The 18630-nt window shown below is 37.1% G+C and overlaps 4 protein-coding genes across 5 annotated transcripts; all 4 read left to right on the plus strand.

Annotated features, from left to right (window-relative positions):
* The first annotated feature begins 163 nt into the window (after positions 1–163).
* Positions 164–985, plus strand: LOC114723943 (chitinase 1-like). Its single transcript, XM_028910192.1, has one exon. It carries the CDS (start codon positions 164–166, stop codon positions 983–985), a length of 822 nt encoding a protein of 273 aa, XP_028766025.1.
* Positions 986–2256: 1271 nt separating this feature from the next.
* On the plus strand, positions 2257–13001 carry LOC114723925 (phosphatidylinositol 4-kinase beta 1). 2 transcript variants are annotated; one of them, XM_028910176.1, is made up of 17 exons: positions 2257–2516; positions 2747–4317; positions 4809–4997; positions 5117–5165; positions 5835–5967; positions 6056–6542; positions 7295–7375; positions 7447–7566; positions 8238–8307; positions 9117–9214; positions 9304–9408; positions 10534–10587; positions 10730–10873; positions 10979–11032; positions 11147–11221; positions 11945–12028; positions 12138–13001. In XM_028910176.1, exons 2-17 carry the CDS (start codon positions 2812–2814, stop codon positions 12237–12239), a joined length of 3351 nt encoding a protein of 1116 aa, XP_028766009.1. In that variant the 5' UTR covers positions 2257–2516; positions 2747–2811; the 3' UTR covers positions 12240–13001. The 2 variants fall into 2 exon arrangements, with proteins under 2 accessions (XP_028766009.1, XP_028766008.1); XM_028910175.1 differs by having other exon boundaries at positions 2257–4317.
* A 1404-nt stretch (positions 13002–14405) lies between these two features.
* LOC114723944 (NAC domain-containing protein 82-like) lies at positions 14406–16130 on the plus strand. The gene is made up of 4 exons (XM_028910193.1): positions 14406–14565; positions 14673–14947; positions 15244–15597; positions 15969–16130. Exons 1-4 carry the CDS (start codon positions 14406–14408, stop codon positions 16128–16130), a joined length of 951 nt encoding a protein of 316 aa, XP_028766026.1.
* A 1569-nt stretch (positions 16131–17699) lies between these two features.
* Positions 17700–18478, plus strand: LOC114723992 (uncharacterized). Its single transcript, XM_028910267.1, has 3 exons — positions 17700–18000; positions 18097–18218; positions 18318–18478. Coding segments are annotated over exons 1-3 (276 nt in total). The 5' UTR covers positions 17700–17847; the 3' UTR covers positions 18319–18478.
* The last annotated feature ends 152 nt before the right edge of the window (positions 18479–18630 follow it).

The following is an 18630-nucleotide window of genomic DNA, read 5'->3' on the forward strand; positions in this document are numbered from 1 at the left end:
CGTCTTTTCCTTGTCTTTAAACTTCAGGAAACTTCACGTTCTTCCCGGAAGTTACCACAAACAGTGATGTCATATCATTTTTGGTACCATAGTAATTCGGAGATTTTTCAAGCGTTTGGCATGAACTAATTGATCCTTAATTAATGTTTCAGATGGGAAGGTAATGATGGAGTACATAGGAGCAACTGGGGCCCCTGTAACGTTCGATCTTGTTCCCGTTGAAGAAGGCATTGATTTCCACTTCATCCTCAGTTTCGCAATTGATGCAGACCTTTCTGGGAATGCCCAGAACGGCAAATTTTCTCCATATTGGGCAGAAACATTGACCCCAGATTCTGTCGCAGCCATCAAGGCGCGACGCTCCAACGTCAAAGTCTTGGCCAGTCTTGCTGGATGGAGCCTACGAGACAAAGTCATACGCTGGTACGACCCAACAGATCCTCATCTCTGGGTTTCAAATGCTTTCTCGTCCTTAAAATCCCCAGCAACCACTTACCACCTTGATGGCATCGACATTGACTACGAAAAATTCCCAACACAACGCAACTACACTACTTTCGCTTTCTGCATTGGCCAGCTCATCACCCTCTTGAAGAACCAGAGTGTTATTTCCGTGGCCACCATTGCTCCTTACCATCTCACCGCTGTTCCTTACATTGAACTATTCAAAGATTACAACAACGTTATAGATTATGTAAATCACCAGTTCTATACGGATAAAGTTCTGACTCCTTTGCGCTACCTGGAGGATTTCAAGATTCGAGCTTTACAATTTGACAAGAATAAGTTGCTTCCAAGCTATGAAGTTAATGGAAGAGGAATTCAAGGAGATGAGTTCTTTGCGACTTTAAGCCTTTTGGAACAACATGGGTTTGAAGTCAACGGTGTGATGATTTTCTCGGCGGATGCTAGCTCCGCCGCGGCCAATAACTACTATTATGAGAGAAAATCGCAAGAATTCTTGCTCAACACTACTAATGTATGAAACAGTTTGGGTTTGTATCCTCCACCGCGTGGCATTGAGATGAATAATTACAATTACTACTATTATTCTCGCTTGTTTTCCTTTGACGCTTACAAGGTTGACATTATCCCGTCTTCTCAGGTTGCGTTTATGTGATACTCTCTCTTATAATCTTTAAATCACTTCATAACACCCAAAAACATACTATATCCTGTACTTAATATAAGAGTTAATTTGATTTTTATTTTGATCATAAATATAAGATCCTAATCCACTTTGTTTCTCATGTTTATAAATTTTTTTCTAAGACAGTCCTTTTAATAATAGTAATTATAGTCAATACACTTGATTGGTAACGATATTTTAGGAAAAATAATACATATTTAGTATAAAGAACTGACTTAGCTTATTTTCTTCATCTCTTCAAATTAGTTAACCAGTTTTTATAATTAACACCAGAAATAGTACGTTTTAATATTTTAGAACATGCGTAGTTTAATTAGCTTTGATTTCAACCTCTCTAAATATTCTTGTTTATCATTTCCAAGATTATCTAAATGGTGAAAATATAATCTGCTCCCTCATGAATTATATTTTTATTCGTTATTTTGTTAATTTTCAGTAATATGCGAGTTATGAATAAACGAGTGATAAATCCAACATTTTTAATTGAAGTGATGTACTTTTAGGATTTAAGAATAAATAATTAAAAAATACATTATATCACATATGCATATATTTAACATTTCTTAATCTGATGAATAAAATGTGAGTTCAAAGAACAAAAGCACGTCTCCCACCATAACTATCATCACAGCATAAGAATACAAATTAAATTGATATTATTAGATCCCGGTTGCCTTTTTTTTTTTTTCATGTTAGCGGGCTTAATCTGAATATTCTTTAATTGTTAAAACATCTATCCACAACAGAAAGACAGGCAAACATACAAAAAAAAAAAAAGGTAACAAAATCTCTCATTGCACATGTAAATTTTAAAATTCCACTTAATCTTTTTACCTAGATTCTCCAATTATTGGAGAGGACTTGTATTCAAAGAAAACGCTTGCCTTTTTTTGGTTTTTGGCTTAAAACTTCGAAGGATGCTTCAACTTAAATTTAACTTCGCTTTGGGGAAAAAAACTTAAATCTAACTTATTTTGGAATTGGAGGGAAATAGAGTGTGCCCCACGCCAGTAGAAGTGCGCAGCTTACAGTTAAGCGCATCTTTGCGGTATTTTTATTTTTTATTTTAAAATTTTGGGTCTTAATTTTCCTCCATTGTATTGGACCTTCGGCGTCCTTCTCTCTCTAACAAGGTAACGACGACGACCACCACCCGCCACCTCCATGAAACGCCGTCGCTTACGAGGAGCATCGGAGATCCATTTCTACATTTGATTCATTTACACGCTATTTTATCCATAGGATCAGATTCATATTTTCCTCCGTGCTCACTTCATTTCTCGAATTCAAGCTGTTTTGGAATTTCCAGAGGACTTTCCCTGTTAATTATCGTATAGTTGCTGCATTCGGTTTGTAATTTGCCCAGGTATAGCGGAAATTTTCGCTTGCTATTAAGGGCTCCTGCTCAATACATATGTTCCCAGACTTTACAGTAGATGTTTCATTCAGATAAGTGACCAGAGTTGTAATATAGATTTGTAGGGGGATTAGGGTTTTTTGCCTTTTAGAGGAGATTTTTAGGATTTATAAAGTTTATATTGAAAGACTAGTGAGCTTTAGCTGGTGATTCAATTAAAATTAAGGTGCTTTTTGCAGCAGCGAGACAAGAATTGTTTAGATTTCCCGATAGTTGACTGGGGGTCGATGATGGTAGATTGACGATGGTGAGGTTTTTAGGACTGACTCGTGGATTCGCCGATGAGCCGCGGGAAATCACCTCCAGGGTCAACCTGACAAGTGAATCTAGTGAAAATGGGTGGCTCATCAGGTTTTTTGACTCGGCATTCTTCTGCGAATGGATTGCTGTTAGCTACTTGTACAAGCATGATCATTCTGGTGTACGTGACTATCTCTGTAATCGAATGTATACCCTTCCCTTACAGGGACTTGAGAGTTATTTGTTTCAAATATGTTACATGATGATACACAAACCAAGCCCATCTTTGGATAAATTTGTTATAGATGTGTGCTCAAAGTCACTTAAGATTGCTTTGAAGGTGCATTGGTTTTTATTAGCGGAGCTTGAGGACTCTGACGACAACGAAGGGATTAGTAGGATTCAGGAAAAGTGCCAGACAGCGGCTACATTGATGGGTGAGTGGCCACCTCTCATACGACCTCAAACTGAACCTCCGAGCCCTGGAGGCAAGAACATTGTTTTGAACAAGTTGCTGTCATCAAAACAACGTCTGTTTTCTCTAACATCTTCACCGCCCACAGACAAGTCTGTATCATCCTCACCTTCTCCAGGGAACAATTTGCAAGAGGATGGTCCTGGTAGTCAAATGTCTCCTGATGAGAACAATATATTTAAGAAACTCATTCCAGGCCCAAAGGTTAGAGATGCTTTGCTTTTTAGGAAGTCAGCGGAGAAGGATGATGATGAATCTGAAAAGGAGGGATTTTTCAAGAGACTTCTGAGAGATAGCAAGGGTGATGATGAGCTGGGCCCTAAAATCCGAGATGCATTCCTCTTTCGGAAGTCATTTGATAGAGATGAAGAAGACTCTGAAAAGGAGGGCTTCTTTAAACGGCTCATAAGGGACAGTAGGGACAGTAGAGTTGATGATGGAGACTCTGAAAAGGACGGTTTCTTTAGAAGGTTCTTGAGGGACAGTAAAGGTGAGGATGAGGAATTAACATCAAGCTCAGATGGATTTTTCAAGAGACTGTTCCGTGATAGCAAGAATGATTCTGAGGATAAAACACACACTAAGCCAATGGAAGATGAAGAAAAAGAGGGATTTTTTCGCAAGTTTTTCAGGGAGAAATTTGAAGACAAGAGGGATGGGAATGATAGGGATAATGAGAGAGATATTCCTCACTGTGAAGAAAAATGTGCAAAATATGCTGAAGAGGATGAAAAGGAAGGGTTTTTTCGTAAATTCTTTAAAGATAAATTTGAAGACAAGAAAGATTCAGATGATAAAATTGAAGAGGGTACTTCCAATGGTGAGGAAGAAGAGCTTTTTGAGTTTTCTTTGTTCAAAAAACTATTCCGTGTGCATCCTGAAGATGCTAAAAGTAGTTCAGCCAATGAAAATAATAGCACTGGTGGTCTAATTGAAAGTAGTCCAGGTACAGAGAATTTTTTTCGCAAATTGTTCAGAGATCGTGACCGTTCAGTTGAGGATTCAGAGTTATTGGGGTCAAAGAAGCACAAAGAGGTTTGCTAAATTTTGACCTGTCTTTTGTTGTATTGTTTGTGAATGTTATGTTACACTGGCGGAATTTAAACCAAAAAATAATGAACATTTTGAAATTTGAGGTATTTTCTGCATGCTGGACAAGATACTACTGCGGTGTCACTGTCTATAGCATGTTCTTGGTGAAAAGCATCTGTTAGACGCAATATAATCAAGTGTATGCCGCTTTCTATCAATAGCTAATATCAAAACCATGTGTTTTCTTGCTCTTAACTTCATTACTTGGCTCATGTTTGAGGGGGCCAATTGCTCTTTTTGTTCTTATACAACTGGTATAAGTGTTCTAGTGAAGAGTACTAGCAGTATTAATTCATTCTGAAATTTGTTTGAATTGCCTTCTTTGTTGGTTCTAGCATTAGATAAAGGGTAATTTGCTGTATATAGACTATCATGTCGCAGTTGGATGTGTGTGTATATATATCAATAAATTCATTGTCATATTAATTTTGTAGCAACATCCTGGCTCATCAAAGCAACAAAGTGAAAAATCAAACGCAAAGCCACCACTGCCAAACAATATGTTGCAGTTCCGCAAAGGGGCTTACCATGAGTCATTGGACTTTGTGCTGACATTATGTGAGACATCATTTGGGTTAGTGGATGTATTTCCAACTGAGGATCGCAAAAGTGCTCTTCGTGAGGTATTCCTCTTTCATTTTTCTTTGATGGATTCTTTATTCATTTAGTCAGCTGGCTAGGTATTTCATGGACCTTTTCCATTCTAATGTTTTGACACATTTTTGTGTTATTCCCCTCTTAGTCGCTTGCAGAGATCAATATGCATATAGAGGAGTCTCAAAATTCTGGAGGTACTTCTTGGTATTGGTATATTATATGAGTGATGTTCATTTAGGGGACATTCAATTTCATTATTTGTTGTGTACTCTGCTGAGTAAGCAAGATGTTACATTCAACTTCATGTGTGATTTTTAGTGTTTATCTAGAAAATAAACTATGGAAATAGTTTGGTTGTCAGTGGAAAGGTCATTCAATCAGTCATTGCATTAGCTTCTCACATCTCTGATAATCAATATCAGGAATATACCTTTTATTGTTCCTTAACAGCTTAATTTTAAGAACAACTGAAAAGTTTTTCCCTTTCATGTAGTTGTAATTCTTGGCTGTTAATAGTTCTTAGTTTAGCATTTTATAAAACAGGTTTAAAACTGTTTTAAATTAAACTTACTTTAATAAGTCTATAGATTTGAATTGGTTAATCATTTTTTAAATTTTTAACAGCTTATAACAACTTTTGAATCAAACAAAGATTTAGTTATTCAAACTTGAGGAATTCCCAAAAACAATTTCTGATGGCCAACTCTGTTTCACCCAGTTATCTAATCTTCAGAAGTTAGTAAAAACAATTTACTGCAAGAATACTTCCTTTGGTGGCATGCTGATTAAGTTACTGCATTTCATATTGCGAACAATTTTGTCTCCCTGCTCTTATGTAAATTTTGCTTGTGATATATTTCTAGGAATTTGTTTTCCATTGGGCAAGGGTATGTACCGTGTGCTTCACATACCTGAAGATGAAGCTGTTCTCTTAAATTCCAGGGAGAAGGCACCTTACTTGATCTGTGTTGAAGTTTTGAAATGTGAAATGCCAAGGTATAAAATAATTTTCATATACAATGAAAATGGTTTTAGCAAGAATAATATTTCTGACATACTCTCTTTTCTGCTATTTCTTTAAAAGCAACTTCAAGGAGACATCTAGTTCTCAGAAGCTTTCTAAAGGTGGAATTCCTTTAGCAAATGGAGATGCCCTATTGCACAAACCGCCCCCCTGGGCTTATCCATTATGGACTGCACAAGAGGCTTATCGTAATAGCAGTGATAGGATGTCCAGATCAACTGCTGAAGCAATAGACCAGGCAATGTCCCATGTATCTGATGCTAGAATCAGATTTGTTACTGTAAATCTTTCTGTGGAAACACAATTACACAGTCAACAAGATAAGAAAGAAGTGGCCAGTATACATGGCAGTCGACATCATACTTCAATATATAGAGGTAGTGTAAGAGAAGTATCAAGAGCAGGACATGACAGTGATTTGGAGTGGGTGCGTGTAGTGTTGACAGCTGATCCTGGGATTAGAATGGAAGATATTGATGATCAGGCACCAAGACGGCGGAAGGAACATCGCCGTGTGCCAAGTATGGTGGCAATAGAGGAAGTGAAGGTGAGCCTTTGAGTGACTTTCATTTCTATTGACACAGTTATTCACATTATTCACAAGTAGAGCTTTTTGTTTCCGGATTTGTCTCTTATTTTTCTTGAGTTCTTATTCACAGTTTGTCTTGTAAAAGGAAGGTCAGGCAAGTTTCTGTGTATTTTTTTCAGCAGATTTACACTGTCCCGCTTTTCTATATAGAATGGCTTTTCTTTTAGTTTTCCCTTTAAGCATTTCACCAGACTAAATGCAGAACCGAAGTGAGACTCCTTAACTCAACTTGATACTGATATATTGATTTATCATCATAGAAGAGCGAATGATAATAACTCATTAGAGACCTATTCAAGGGTAATCTAAAATAATCTAAAATGAAATCCTAATCATACCAAAATGGTAAACTAACCTTATTTGTCAACTAATGGGAAAACGATGCTCTAGACTCAAATGCCTTGATTGATAACTCTTAATTAATCTTAAACTACCCATTGAAATAATGATAAAACCATTAGCCCCAATGGAAAATGACATCACCATTAGATAATAAAAAGTCTTCCTTATCATTCTGCATTAGTGGACTATTCAGGGGTATTCTGTCTGGCAAAAGATCTTTTCCTTTATATATTTACATTTAGTATAAATGATGATTGTGAAATGGGTCATGACAGCGTGCTCTTTTGTATTATTACTTGACATTTCTTCATGTTACAGTCCAAACCTTGCTTTCAACATTTCATTTTCTTTTTGTAAATTTTTGTCAGGCTGCAGCAGCAAAAGGGGAAGCACCTCTTGGTCTTCCTTTGAAAGGTGCTGGTCAAGATTCATCGGATGCTCAACCAAGGGTACGATATAAGTCTTGGAGTTTATCTTAGGAATCTAGAGTTTTTATATTTGACATGATTTCTCTTTTCAGGCGAATGGAAATACTCCAAAAGCAAGTGATGCCTTGTCCGGTGAGCTTTGGGAGGTTAAGAAAGAGAGAATACGACGGGCTTCAATATATGGAAATTTACCTGGCTGGGACTTGCGATCCGTAAGTTTACTTTTCTATTATGAAAGGTTTGCCCTATATGCAGTGATTTTGCAAAGTAGTGCTTGTGCTTATGCTTAAATTAATCATTTTTAGAATGCATAACACAGAGGATCTGTTTACTTAATTCTAATTTGAAATTGACCCAAGTCAGAAATCAATGTTTTGTATGAGTTTTTCTTGGATTGGATGTTGGGCAGAGATTTCTTGTAATTGCTGTCAAATTATTATACTTATCTATGAAATAACAATCTGAAAGACTTATCGCTAGTGAAACTTTGCAACAAGTTTGGGACAACTTTGAGGAAAGCTTTCTTTTTGGAAAATATATATCAAAATTAGTGTTAAAGACTCCTGTTAAAATCTACCATGAAACTGTTATCAATGTAGGGATATATTGTTAATAATTTGAATGCTGTAGATATTATCGAGGTAGATCCATATGATACTCGCATGGTTTGTTAGATCAAGCATGATCTAGTTATATTGTTTAGAAAACAAGAACTCAATCTGTTTTGACATACTGAATCTTCATATTTATGTCACTTGATTCTATCTCTGGTTCTGGGAAGTGTGATTGGTTTTTGTTCCAATGATTCTTTTGTTATTCGTTATATTCCAAACATGTGCATTATACTGCTAAGCTTTGTGCGTAATATTCCATTTTTACATAGGTTATTGTAAAGAGTGGCGATGATTGCAGGCAGGAGCATCTGGCTGTTCAACTTATTTCTCACTTCTATGGTAGTTTGTCTTTCTAACTTTTCCTATCCTCCTTATATTCAAAACTAAAATGTTGTGCGTCATTGATGTCCATTACGTTGTAATTACTTATGTTTTCATTCTATTTGAAGGGTTCAAAGAGGTCACTAGCTTTTGGATAATGTGGTGTTTCATCTGTGTGATTTATTGCTATCACTTCAAGTTTCATTGTTATGGTGTGTTTTAACAGACTAAATCTACTTGACTTATTAACCTGAAATAAAGTGGCAATGTGTGCTAAAAGTATAAACAGATAGAATACAGTTCTATTGATCTACATAGTCCCTTTGAACTTTGAGTTTTGCGTGAATACTTCCCTCATGTCTAAAACTTAACAAGGAACGTCCCTTAAATTTCTAAGCTTTTCCAAATAACCCTCTTGCCGTTAATTTATCATTTTATTTCATTCACTTAACATAAAATGATACATGAATTATCTGCACATGGTTATAGTTTAAGGAAGTTATTTGCATGTAATTCAAATAGCATGGGTTTATCTTTGCAAAAAGTTTAGTTTAAAGAAGTGTGGGGTCAGTGACATTTGATCTCCCATTACCCAAATAATGGATCAATTAACAAAGGGGGGTTATTTGCACAAAGTTGTAAGCATAGGGGATTCTATGTCAAGTTTCAAATGATAGGAGGTTATTTGCACTTAACGCAAAATTTTAGAGAGTTTTATATAATTTAGCCAATGTTTTATTTTGTCATGATGCCATATTATTACAGGATGCAGACTCTTGTCTGTTTGTTTCAAAATAAATTGATTCTTAATTACATTTTGATGCTAGACATATTTCAAGAAGCTGGTCTACCCCTCTGGCTGCGGCCCTATGAAGTTTTATGTACTTCTTCTTACACAGCTCTTATCGAAACGATTCCAGACACAGTAAATTCTAAACTCATGCTTTCCAAATATTTGAAAATATTTAAATGCTTAGTTGCTGTGTCTGATTTAAAAAAATGGGTGATTTCTAGGCTTCTTTGCATTCTATCAAAAGTAGATATCCACACATCTCAAGTTTACGAGAATTCTTCATTGCCAAGTATCAAGAAAACTCCCCAAGTTTTAAACTTGCCCAGGTAATTTAGTTGTAACTTGTTTGAGAGTATAAAATATGTTCTCCTTCTAATTTTTCCCTTTCTTAATTTGGTACACGGTTTGATTCATGTTATCTTATAGGGAAAACTTAATACATAAACCCATGAAAAATACCCTCTGCACCTTAAATAACTGAGAAATTGAAAAGCATCTTTTTAAAAACTTCAGTTTTCTGCATGTGGCATGACTTCCCCAGCTGTGCGTTTTTACTCAGCCAAAGGATCATTTGATAGCTTTCAGCACTTGACGAGGACATCGCTTCTAGTTGAGCTTCTGGCATGGCTGAAAAGCTTGCCATTCTTCAATGAAATTTCCACTTCTATTCACAAGGAATTAAAGAATATATGTACATAAATGCCATGTTTGGGTCATCCTAGATGTTTTTGTGCTTGCCCTTTTGAATACAAGGGAAGTAGGCTGTTTGAACCTTAAAATTGAAATGGTTATTGATCTAACCCTTAAAACTTGAAATGGTTATTGATCTAACTATGTTTCTACTTTCTCCTTTTATAAAAATAGGCTTAAACCTTACAAAATGCTCCCTCTTGTGCTGGTCAACTGGGTGACAGATTGGCAGATTTTTTTTTTTTTTGAGATGTGAGCATCAGTTCTAAAAAGCTCAATTTTCAATAGCTTCATGGAATTGGCACAAGTATTTTTAGCCATATGTGTTTTTGAAAGATTGGCTCAGCACAAGTATTCCTTCTCTTCTCTATAAAACCAAGTACAAGTCAATTACACTGCTGAAGAATTTGGTTCGTTGAGCGATGGAGATATGTATGATGTTAAAGAACCGAAAGTATAGGCTGGTGAAACGGTGGTTTTCTTTTGTACCCTTCTGCCCCCCATGGTTTACCTGGAGTGTCCTAAAGTTGACTTGTTATCTTTGGTACTGATTTTGATTGCAACGTCTGACTGCTTCTTATCTCCCCCCAACCGCATTCATAGTGCTGTTTCTTGCAGGTTTTTAATATGGAGATTACTTCTGTTTCCTTTCAAATGCTGTTATCATTTTTACTAAATCTGAGTTTTGTCCTTGACTTTATTTTGATTTGGAGAAAATATAATTTTTTTAATTTGATAATTGTCTGCTTTCTTTGATCCAGAGGAACTTTGTTGAGAGTATGGCCGGATATTCCCTAGTATGCTACTTTCTGCAGGTGTGAAACCTCTTAGTCTGTGCACATACTTGCATCCCCAATATATGATGCATTTCATGCCCAAACGGCATTTGAATCACAACATTTTGCCCTTAATTGCTTGCGTTCTTCGCCTTTTCATTGTTGCATTCTTGTTGCCCAGGTGAAGGACAGGCATAATGGGAACCTCTTGATGGATGAAGAAGGTCACATCATACATATTGATTTTGGCTTCATGCTTTCCAACTCCCCTGGTGGTGTTAACTTTGAAAGTGCCCCTTTTAAATTAACACGTGAACTACTCGAGGTAAAACTTAGATGGTTTGCTGTTTAATATATGTTATTGTCAAGGGTTAATTTGATTACATATTGACTTTCCTCCGTACAAACCTTTACATTGTGATTGTGCTAGGTCATGGATTCTGATGCTGAGGGTGTTCCAAGTGAGTTCTTTGATTATTTCAAGGTATTGATGAAACTCTCTGCCCCATCTTTGATCTTTCCTTAACAATGCCTAGCAGACAGCCTTTACTGTGTTAATGGTGAAATTTGTTCTGTTGCTTTGACCCTTGTGTTCCAGGTTTTGTGCATTCAAGGATTTCTTACTTGTCGCAAGCATGCTGAGCGCATTATTCTTCTAGTGGAGATGTTGCAGGTAACAATATGAATGTTAGCTTCCTGAGTTACCTATTGTCTGTTGTGATAAGTGTCTGTTTCTTGGAAATAGACAGAGGAACTCTGGTGTGGTGTAGTAATGGTTTTCAGCCCCAACCTAGTTCAGGCTACTCTTTTTTCCCCTACGCCAACGCCCATTAGTCAATGGCACGTCCATTTAGTTGATTTAGTTACAGCAACTTGGTTCTTGTAAAAAAAAAAAAAAACCTTGTAAGCTGCCTTCTAACTGAAAAAGTTACTGCAAAGTCCTTACCAACAGTATGTAAAGCTGACGAAAATATATTATTATTTGCTAAGAATTTGTTGATACAATTATAGTCTAGGAAAAATTCTTAACGTCAGACGCATACCTACCCCCATACCTTTTTTTTGGGGCTGAACCTTACTCTTACACCTTTACATATGTAACCTGCGCATTGCCTTGGAAAGAGAATGAGGTTTCCTTTTGCCTTTGCTTTGTACTATCGGTGATGCTTGGCAGCAACTAGCAACCTCGCAGGGCTTATCCGGCAAGATCAAATCCCAGTTTTGACTGATTCCCATCCCAGTTACCGTTGACAGTCTTTATTCTCATAATTGTCTGTGTGTGTCTATATATATATATCTTCTGTATTTATGCATGTGTGGGGCCATGAGAGTGTATCAGGAGATGCTTAATTATATTTCTCCTGAACCATTTTTCTTTTCTGATGCCTGGGATCAGGACTCAGGTTTTCCGTGCTTCAAAGGTGGCTTACGGACAATACAGAACCTTCGAAAGCGCTTTCATCTGAATTTAACAGAAGAGGTTTCATTATTTGCCCTATGACATGTTCTTCAGGCACAGAATATTTTGAATGTGATTTACTGATTGTTATGATTGTATCTGTTATGGCTATATATTTCTTTCCTGGCAGCAATGTGTTTCGTTGGTGCTTTCACTTATTAGCAGCAGCCTGGATGCATGGCGGACGCGGCAATATGACTATTATCAGAGGGTTTTAAATGGAATATTGTGAAGTGACATCCAGAGACCACTTGCTTGTAATATTTGACCAAACAGCCACAGTGAATGCATTCCAAGTAAGATTCATAAGTCACTAGAGCATTATTGGTTCACTGTGGGGTGGCTTTAGAGTTTGCTGGGGATACGAGTTTAATAGGCGGCAGTTCGCAGCCTCTTCTCCAGGTGCAACGAAGTTTTTAACAGTTGAGCATTCGCATAACACTTGAGCGGTCTGCCAGGCGAAATTTACTGGAGCATAGTCTGCAAAATATTTGTTTTACTCGTTTCATGTGATGTGAAACCGTGTTGCTTTCAAGAGTTGTATTATCCTGCTAAATGCTGCGATAGTGCACCCTGTACAGTGATGATTTTAGCGGAAGTACAGACCAGCAGAAAATTGGCTGTAGAGAGTTTTGGTGGCCAGGCCAAAGTGTGATGGATTTATCAACAATCTGGGGGTGGCTTTCAACCGGAGGTCATATCTTACCCGCCTGGTATGTTTGGATGGACCTCATGTAATCTCAGCTGTTTGATGGAGTCTGTTCTTCCAGAGTTTGATTATACTTGCAATGCAAAGTTGTGAGCATAATTTTTTAATGATGTTTGATTGTACCATGTGTAATTGGTAGTCCCTCCCGTCTGAGTACATGGTGAGATGACATTCACCTTGATCGGGATTGAGTTTTCCGTCAAGTCGAAACTGGGTCCCGCATCATACTGCCTGTAAACATGGGGCCCGTTTTGATGTGCATGGATTGATATTCCTGATTGAGAATTTTATGACCCTTTAAATTCTCCCGCGCACAAATTTATACCTTTTTCAATGAGACAGAAAACACAGAAGCATGATATGGATTTTATGGACTAAAATAAAATATTTGATAAATATTACATGTTTGAACACTTTGTAACAATTTTTGATCCTAAACATAAAATTTAGATATCTAATTCTCACACACACACACACACACATGTATATATCATGAAAATTAGAAAAGTTATTTGTAGCAAATATTCATTAATTTTGTTTAAATATTTCATTTGATTATTACTCCTATTGTTTCAATTCTCTTAATACTACCTCCGGTCCTAATTATAAGACCCAGTTGACTTATTTGAAGAGATTAAGGAAGTAAATTAAGTTAGTTATTTGTAATAAATAAGTGTTGTCATTCTTAAAATACCCTTGCTAATTAAGTGTATTGGTTAGAACTATCATTGTTAGAGGGATTATCTTGGAAAAAAATGCATAAATATGAGAGACAAAATGGATTGGGGTCTTATAATTAGGACCAAACAAAAAGTCAAACGGGTCTTATATTAAGGACCGAGGTAGTATATGCAAATACTAAGAATAGTTTAAAATAAATTTAAAAGTCAGTATTAAAATATTACATTTAGTATCAAAGCAAACTTGGTAGGTAATTATTTATATTTTATAAAAAAAGTAAGTAAATTGAATGAACATAGGGTAACCGAATCTGGAATTAATTCAGTGAAAGATTCAGATCAAAAATTAATTCAACGAAATTTCACCACGTCAGCAAAATTCATAATTGCACCCGCGTTTGAACATGGCACTTTCCTATTTCCTGTTGGTTTCGCCCGGGGAAACTTGTGTCTTTGTCCGAATTCTTCGGCTCGGGCCTGTTACACTCGCTTGACTGCTTGCTTCCTTGGTAAGCTTCCTCTCTTGCTCTCAGTCTCTTGTGTCCAAGCCTTCTTTTCTTCTTCCGGTTCCATGTTTACGCCAAAATATCCATGCTCACGCAAAACCACTGCAACGGATTTTCATTTTTCCCTTTAATTTGGTGCAAAGCTTTGACATTCTGTGTAAAAAAATTTCACTGTAGGTTTCATTCTTCTATTATATTTTAGTCTCAAGGGCTTAACTCCAAACACCAACTGGTGCACTTTGAGCTTCATGAACGGGGGGAGGCCCCTGTGTTCGTAGATTATTTTGTTTCGGTGTTGGATTTGGATCGGACATGCCCGCGCGCAGTACAATTGATTTTTGTTTTGTTTTAAATAATCTGACTACTGTTGGGGCACTGGGTTTCGTTTCGTCAAGTACAGATGGTTTTCTATATGATTAACGAGCAAAATGTTAACCCACATATATTGTAGAAAAGTAAGGTGTACGTAGAAGTTGACGTTTATTATTATATTGTGACTTTCGATGACGAAAACGAAAAAATTGATACCGGGATTTCGGTTTCATCCGACTGACGTTGAGCTGGTTCAGTACTTTTTGAAGAGGAAGGTCATCGGAAAAAAGTTTCCCGTTGAAGTGATTGCCGAAGTCGACATATACAAATACGCTCCGTGGGATCTCCCAGGTTCGCCGACAAATTTTGTTCTTGGTGAAGTACTTGGTCCGGTTGTGTTTAATTAATAGATCGCTTAAGATGTGTTTGTTAACGAGGTCTTTCTTTTTGTGTTTCAGATAAATCTTTACTGAGCACTGAGGATTTGGAATGGTATTTCTTTTGCCCTAGAGCAAAGAAATACGCCATTGGAGGTAGAATGAATAGGAGTACGGAAGTAGGATATTGGAAAACCACAGGAAGGGATAAACCTATTTGGCACAATAATCAAACTGTGGGGATGATGAAAACTCTAGTGTTTCACATGGGTCGACCTCCTAAAGGACGTCGAACTGACTGGGTTATGCATGAATTTAGGCTTGATCAGGATCTCGCTCACAAAGGCATCGCACAGGTAGTTAAACCAGTGTCCCACAATCTCTTTTGCTTGATTCCTACGTACTGTTAAATCTTTGAGACTTCGATTGAATTGAATATTTTGTAACTGCGGCAACATATATAATATCTAATTTTCAAATGAGAGAGCTTTTGTGTATTAGTTAGAATAACTAGGTTAGCCTACAAATTTGGAAGAACCTTGTGAGTGTCCATACGTTATTTCTTGCTTGTTATATTATATTTTGCTGATTGTATGCTCATGAATACGTTTTAACTCTCAGTATAACTCTGAACTATTATTTGTGTTTGCAGGACTCCTATGTGCTTTGTAGGGTGTGCAAGAAGGATGGTCCTGGTCCTAGAAATGGAGGACAGTATGGTAAACTGTTTGACGAGGAAAACTGGGATGATGAGGAAGATAAAACTGATGGCGTCTGTTCTATTTCTATTGCTAAACCACTTCCCATTCTGCCTATTGCACATAATCATAATAATAATAATTTCTCACCTTGTGGACGCAACTGGTCGATTCCAAAGTCAACTTTGTCATCAGGAGCGACTAATCCTTCACCAGTGAATACCGATGTGTCATGCTCGTTAGATTATTTCGCAGAAGAAGAATACAGCACATTATTATTGGCTCTAAATGGAAGCAACAATATGGAGGTGAGCAATATGCATGTATAATATATAGTCCTTCAATTCTTCCCGTGCTTGTTCGTGTTCTTTTCTTTTCTTTTTTCGGTGGAATCAAGGTCATTGATTTTCTTTCTGTCTGCGTCATTTGTTTCAGATGTTTCCCTAATCTTCATATATATGTTTGTCTTGCCCTTGCATTTTGCTTTCTGGCTTCTCATTATGCGCTTTATTTTACTATATGCTTTGGTTGTCCTTGTCGATCGTCTATCTGAGTTTGTTTGTGTTGTTTAGCTTTATCTAGCTAGTTTATTTTTTAGTTTCTCCTGTTACGTGTTCCCCTTGTTTGATTTTGCATATTAACGTGTTGGGGTTATCATATTGCATGGATTAATTCACAGACGGACGTTAATTCTGAGGAGAAAAAAGAAAGTGAGGGCATTGCATTTGATGAGATTTTTGGGGACTTGGAAGACCTCATCAACATGGCTGCATTTGATGAAGATGATGATCGACTTCCCTCATGTTTCCCCAAAAGCTACATTTCCTACAAACCCAAATGATTTTCACTGCTGATCTCTCCCTCTGATCATGTCATCGCATCGTTTTGTCAAGAACATGATGAACAAATGTAGTGATTTCACACCGGCCAATTAATATTCTAATTTAGCCTTCATCTTTTTTTTGGTTTTAATTGGGGTACTGTGTACTCATGTTCTATTGCCAAAAAAAAAAAAAGGCTACACATGTGTGTAACGGGATATGAGAAAGGCCAGACAACTTTCTCTTAAGAAAAATATGGATCGAATCGACTTCAATTATTAGATGCTTCATATAAAAAAGACTTGAAGGTTAAAAAATCCCAAATTATTTATAGTTGATGATTTCTTTTCGTCTCAATTGAAGCAATGGTTGTCTTCTTTTTTATTTTAAATACAGGACTTTAATCATTTCATCTTTTAGATTTATAATTAATTGTTTAAAATTATTATTATTAATTATTTTAAAACAACTAATATATATTGTTTACAAATACTCCTCTGGTCCTTAATATAAAACCCATTTAACTAATTTGATTAGATTAAGGAAGTTAGGTAAATTAGTTAAGTATAAAAAATGTGATACGTTTTTTCTAAAATCCCATAATCATCTTTATTGATACTCCTTCTTCCTCTTCTACTTGATTATAATTGAGGAAGTATCTATAGGGATACTTTAGAGAAAATTGATAAATATGATAAATGAATCTTATATTTAGGACCAAAATCAACTCAACAATTGGGTCCTATATTAAAGACTGAAGGAGTAACTGACTTAATTAATTTTTTAAATTTTTATAAATTAGCTACATATATACACTCTTATTCTTAGACTTGGAAGAGGGAAGAAGTGGTAATAAATTAGATAAAATTCCACTCTTCATTTCTTCGAGTCGACGATGGATTGCATAATTTTTTTTCTTCTTCTTGCCATCGACGATGGATTGCATAATTAATTATGATATCTCATAAAATATCCAAAACCGACTTGTGGGAATCCCACTGAATCCAACGTAAGCCCGCCGTAACCTAGTATATTAAATTATAGGACGATATACGACCCAATTGAAAAGCAGCGATACCGCCAACGGTATCATGCGTGGCAAATTCGAATGAAATACCGTGAAAATATCTCTTTATCACATCCGAAAGAAAAGAAAAGATTTGATTGCAAACGATGCATTTATTAATTAATTAATTTAAATATAAATGAATACGGGAAAATGAAAACAAATAGCCAGAAGGGTCTGCGACAAAAGCAATACAGTATTACAGTGATCGAGAAAGGTAAGCGATGACGTGACCGTGTAAAATCACGTGTAACATTTTAATTCGCCACCGCTCCAAGGGAATGAAATCTATCACCGTACACGACACCCCCGCCCCTTTTTCCGGGGTCAACAACGTGCGACCAAAATGCAACTCGTGTTTCTCTCCGGTTCCTTCTGCCGTACCCAACCTTAACACGTATGCCCTCAGCCTGCACAAAACTGTTCGTTCGTCTTCCTTTTCGAGATCCTCAAATGCTACGGCGTCGCCATCACGCGCCACCTGTCCCATTACGTGCACCCCCATAGGGCCCCTCCCCCACGTGTCCCCGTTGCGTGCCCGCCACCCCTCACCGCCATCTTCCTTCTCTCTGCTATATATATGTCGCAACCATCGGCAGCAGCATTTCATCTTCAGACATTCCAATATTCGCGAGAGCTGTCGCCGTTTGTGTCTCGTATTTGCCGGAAAAATGGAAGCGACGATGGTACAGATTGATAGGACGTCGTCGATTGAGAGAGAGCCGAGGACTCTGAGCATGCAGCAAATGCAGTCTGCTAGGGCTTTAGCCATTTGCATCTTGAACACCAAGACCTTCGAAGAAGCTTCCAGGATCTTCACCAAGGTACGACGACATAGTATATTTCTGTAACTAATCAGTTCAATTTTATACACAAAGGAGGGAATTAGTAGTGGATTTTAATCTGCGTTGATTGGGCAGGGGTTGGAGCCAGTAGTTAGCGCGGCGTGTGATATGAAGATGATGAACATGGATGCGGCAGAAGAAGCAGAGATGTTAGAAGACGCAGAAGCATTCAAGGACATAGCATCCGCTCCTTTCTAGTTAGTTCATCAACTCCATCTGATTGTAAATACAACAAATCAAAACGACTGCTTATAGGCTAGAGCTATACTTACCGTGTAAATAGTACAAACTTACAGGATGAAGTTTTGGGCTGAGTAGGGCGGTTTCCAGATTGCTTCTGGCAAAATGCGGGGAACCACCGTTAATCAAGTCGGCTCCGTTTTGTGAGAGCTGGCCGGCTCTGTTAAATTTGAATGACTACTACTTTTGTGACAAAAGTGCAAAATTCTTGACATCACTTCTAAAGGGTAAATTTAATGGCTTTCTATTGTTGAAAGGTGCAAGAAGTGTGTTGCCCCGGGGGGGGGGGAGGGGGATGGTAATTTGGCGGGACCGTCGTAACTGAAACGTTATGGTGGAGGTAAATAATTAGATGGGTTATTATTATCG

This window comes from Neltuma alba, unplaced genomic scaffold (genome assembly GCF_004799145.2).
Source record: "Neltuma alba isolate B1F8T4 unplaced genomic scaffold, ASM479914v2 tig00012163_pilon, whole genome shotgun sequence".
NCBI lineage: Eukaryota > Viridiplantae > Streptophyta > Magnoliopsida > Fabales > Fabaceae > Neltuma > Neltuma alba.

What these genes read in the sequence shown, in the direction of transcription:
- LOC114723992 (XM_028910267.1), top strand. Translation starts at nt 17,848, where the DNA reads ATGGAAGCGACGATGGTACAGATTGATAGGACGTCGTCGATTGAGAGA. An exon ending in CTTCCAGGATCTTCACCAAG is followed by an intron (nt 18,001 to 18,096) that starts GTACGACGACAT and finishes TTGATTGGGCAG; the next exon opens with GGGTTGGAGCCAGTAGTTAG.
- LOC114723944 (XM_028910193.1), top strand. Translation starts at nt 14,406, where the DNA reads ATGACGAAAACGAAAAAATTGATACCGGGATTTCGGTTTCATCCGACT. An exon ending in CGCTCCGTGGGATCTCCCAG is followed by an intron (nt 14,566 to 14,672) that starts GTTCGCCGACAA and finishes TTTGTGTTTCAG; the next exon opens with ATAAATCTTTACTGAGCACT. An exon ending in ATGGAAGCAACAATATGGAG is followed by an intron (nt 15,598 to 15,968) that starts GTGAGCAATATG and finishes ATTAATTCACAG; the next exon opens with ACGGACGTTAATTCTGAGGA.
- LOC114723943 (XM_028910192.1), top strand. Translation starts at nt 164, where the DNA reads ATGATGGAGTACATAGGAGCAACTGGGGCCCCTGTAACGTTCGATCTT.
- LOC114723925 (XM_028910175.1), top strand. Translation starts at nt 2,812, where the DNA reads ATGGTGAGGTTTTTAGGACTGACTCGTGGATTCGCCGATGAGCCGCGG. An exon ending in GCAAAAGTGCTCTTCGTGAG is followed by an intron (nt 4,998 to 5,116) that starts GTATTCCTCTTT and finishes TTCCCCTCTTAG; the next exon opens with TCGCTTGCAGAGATCAATAT. An exon ending in CAAGTTTTAAACTTGCCCAG is followed by an intron (nt 9,409 to 10,533) that starts GTAATTTAGTTG and finishes TCTTTGATCCAG; the next exon opens with AGGAACTTTGTTGAGAGTAT.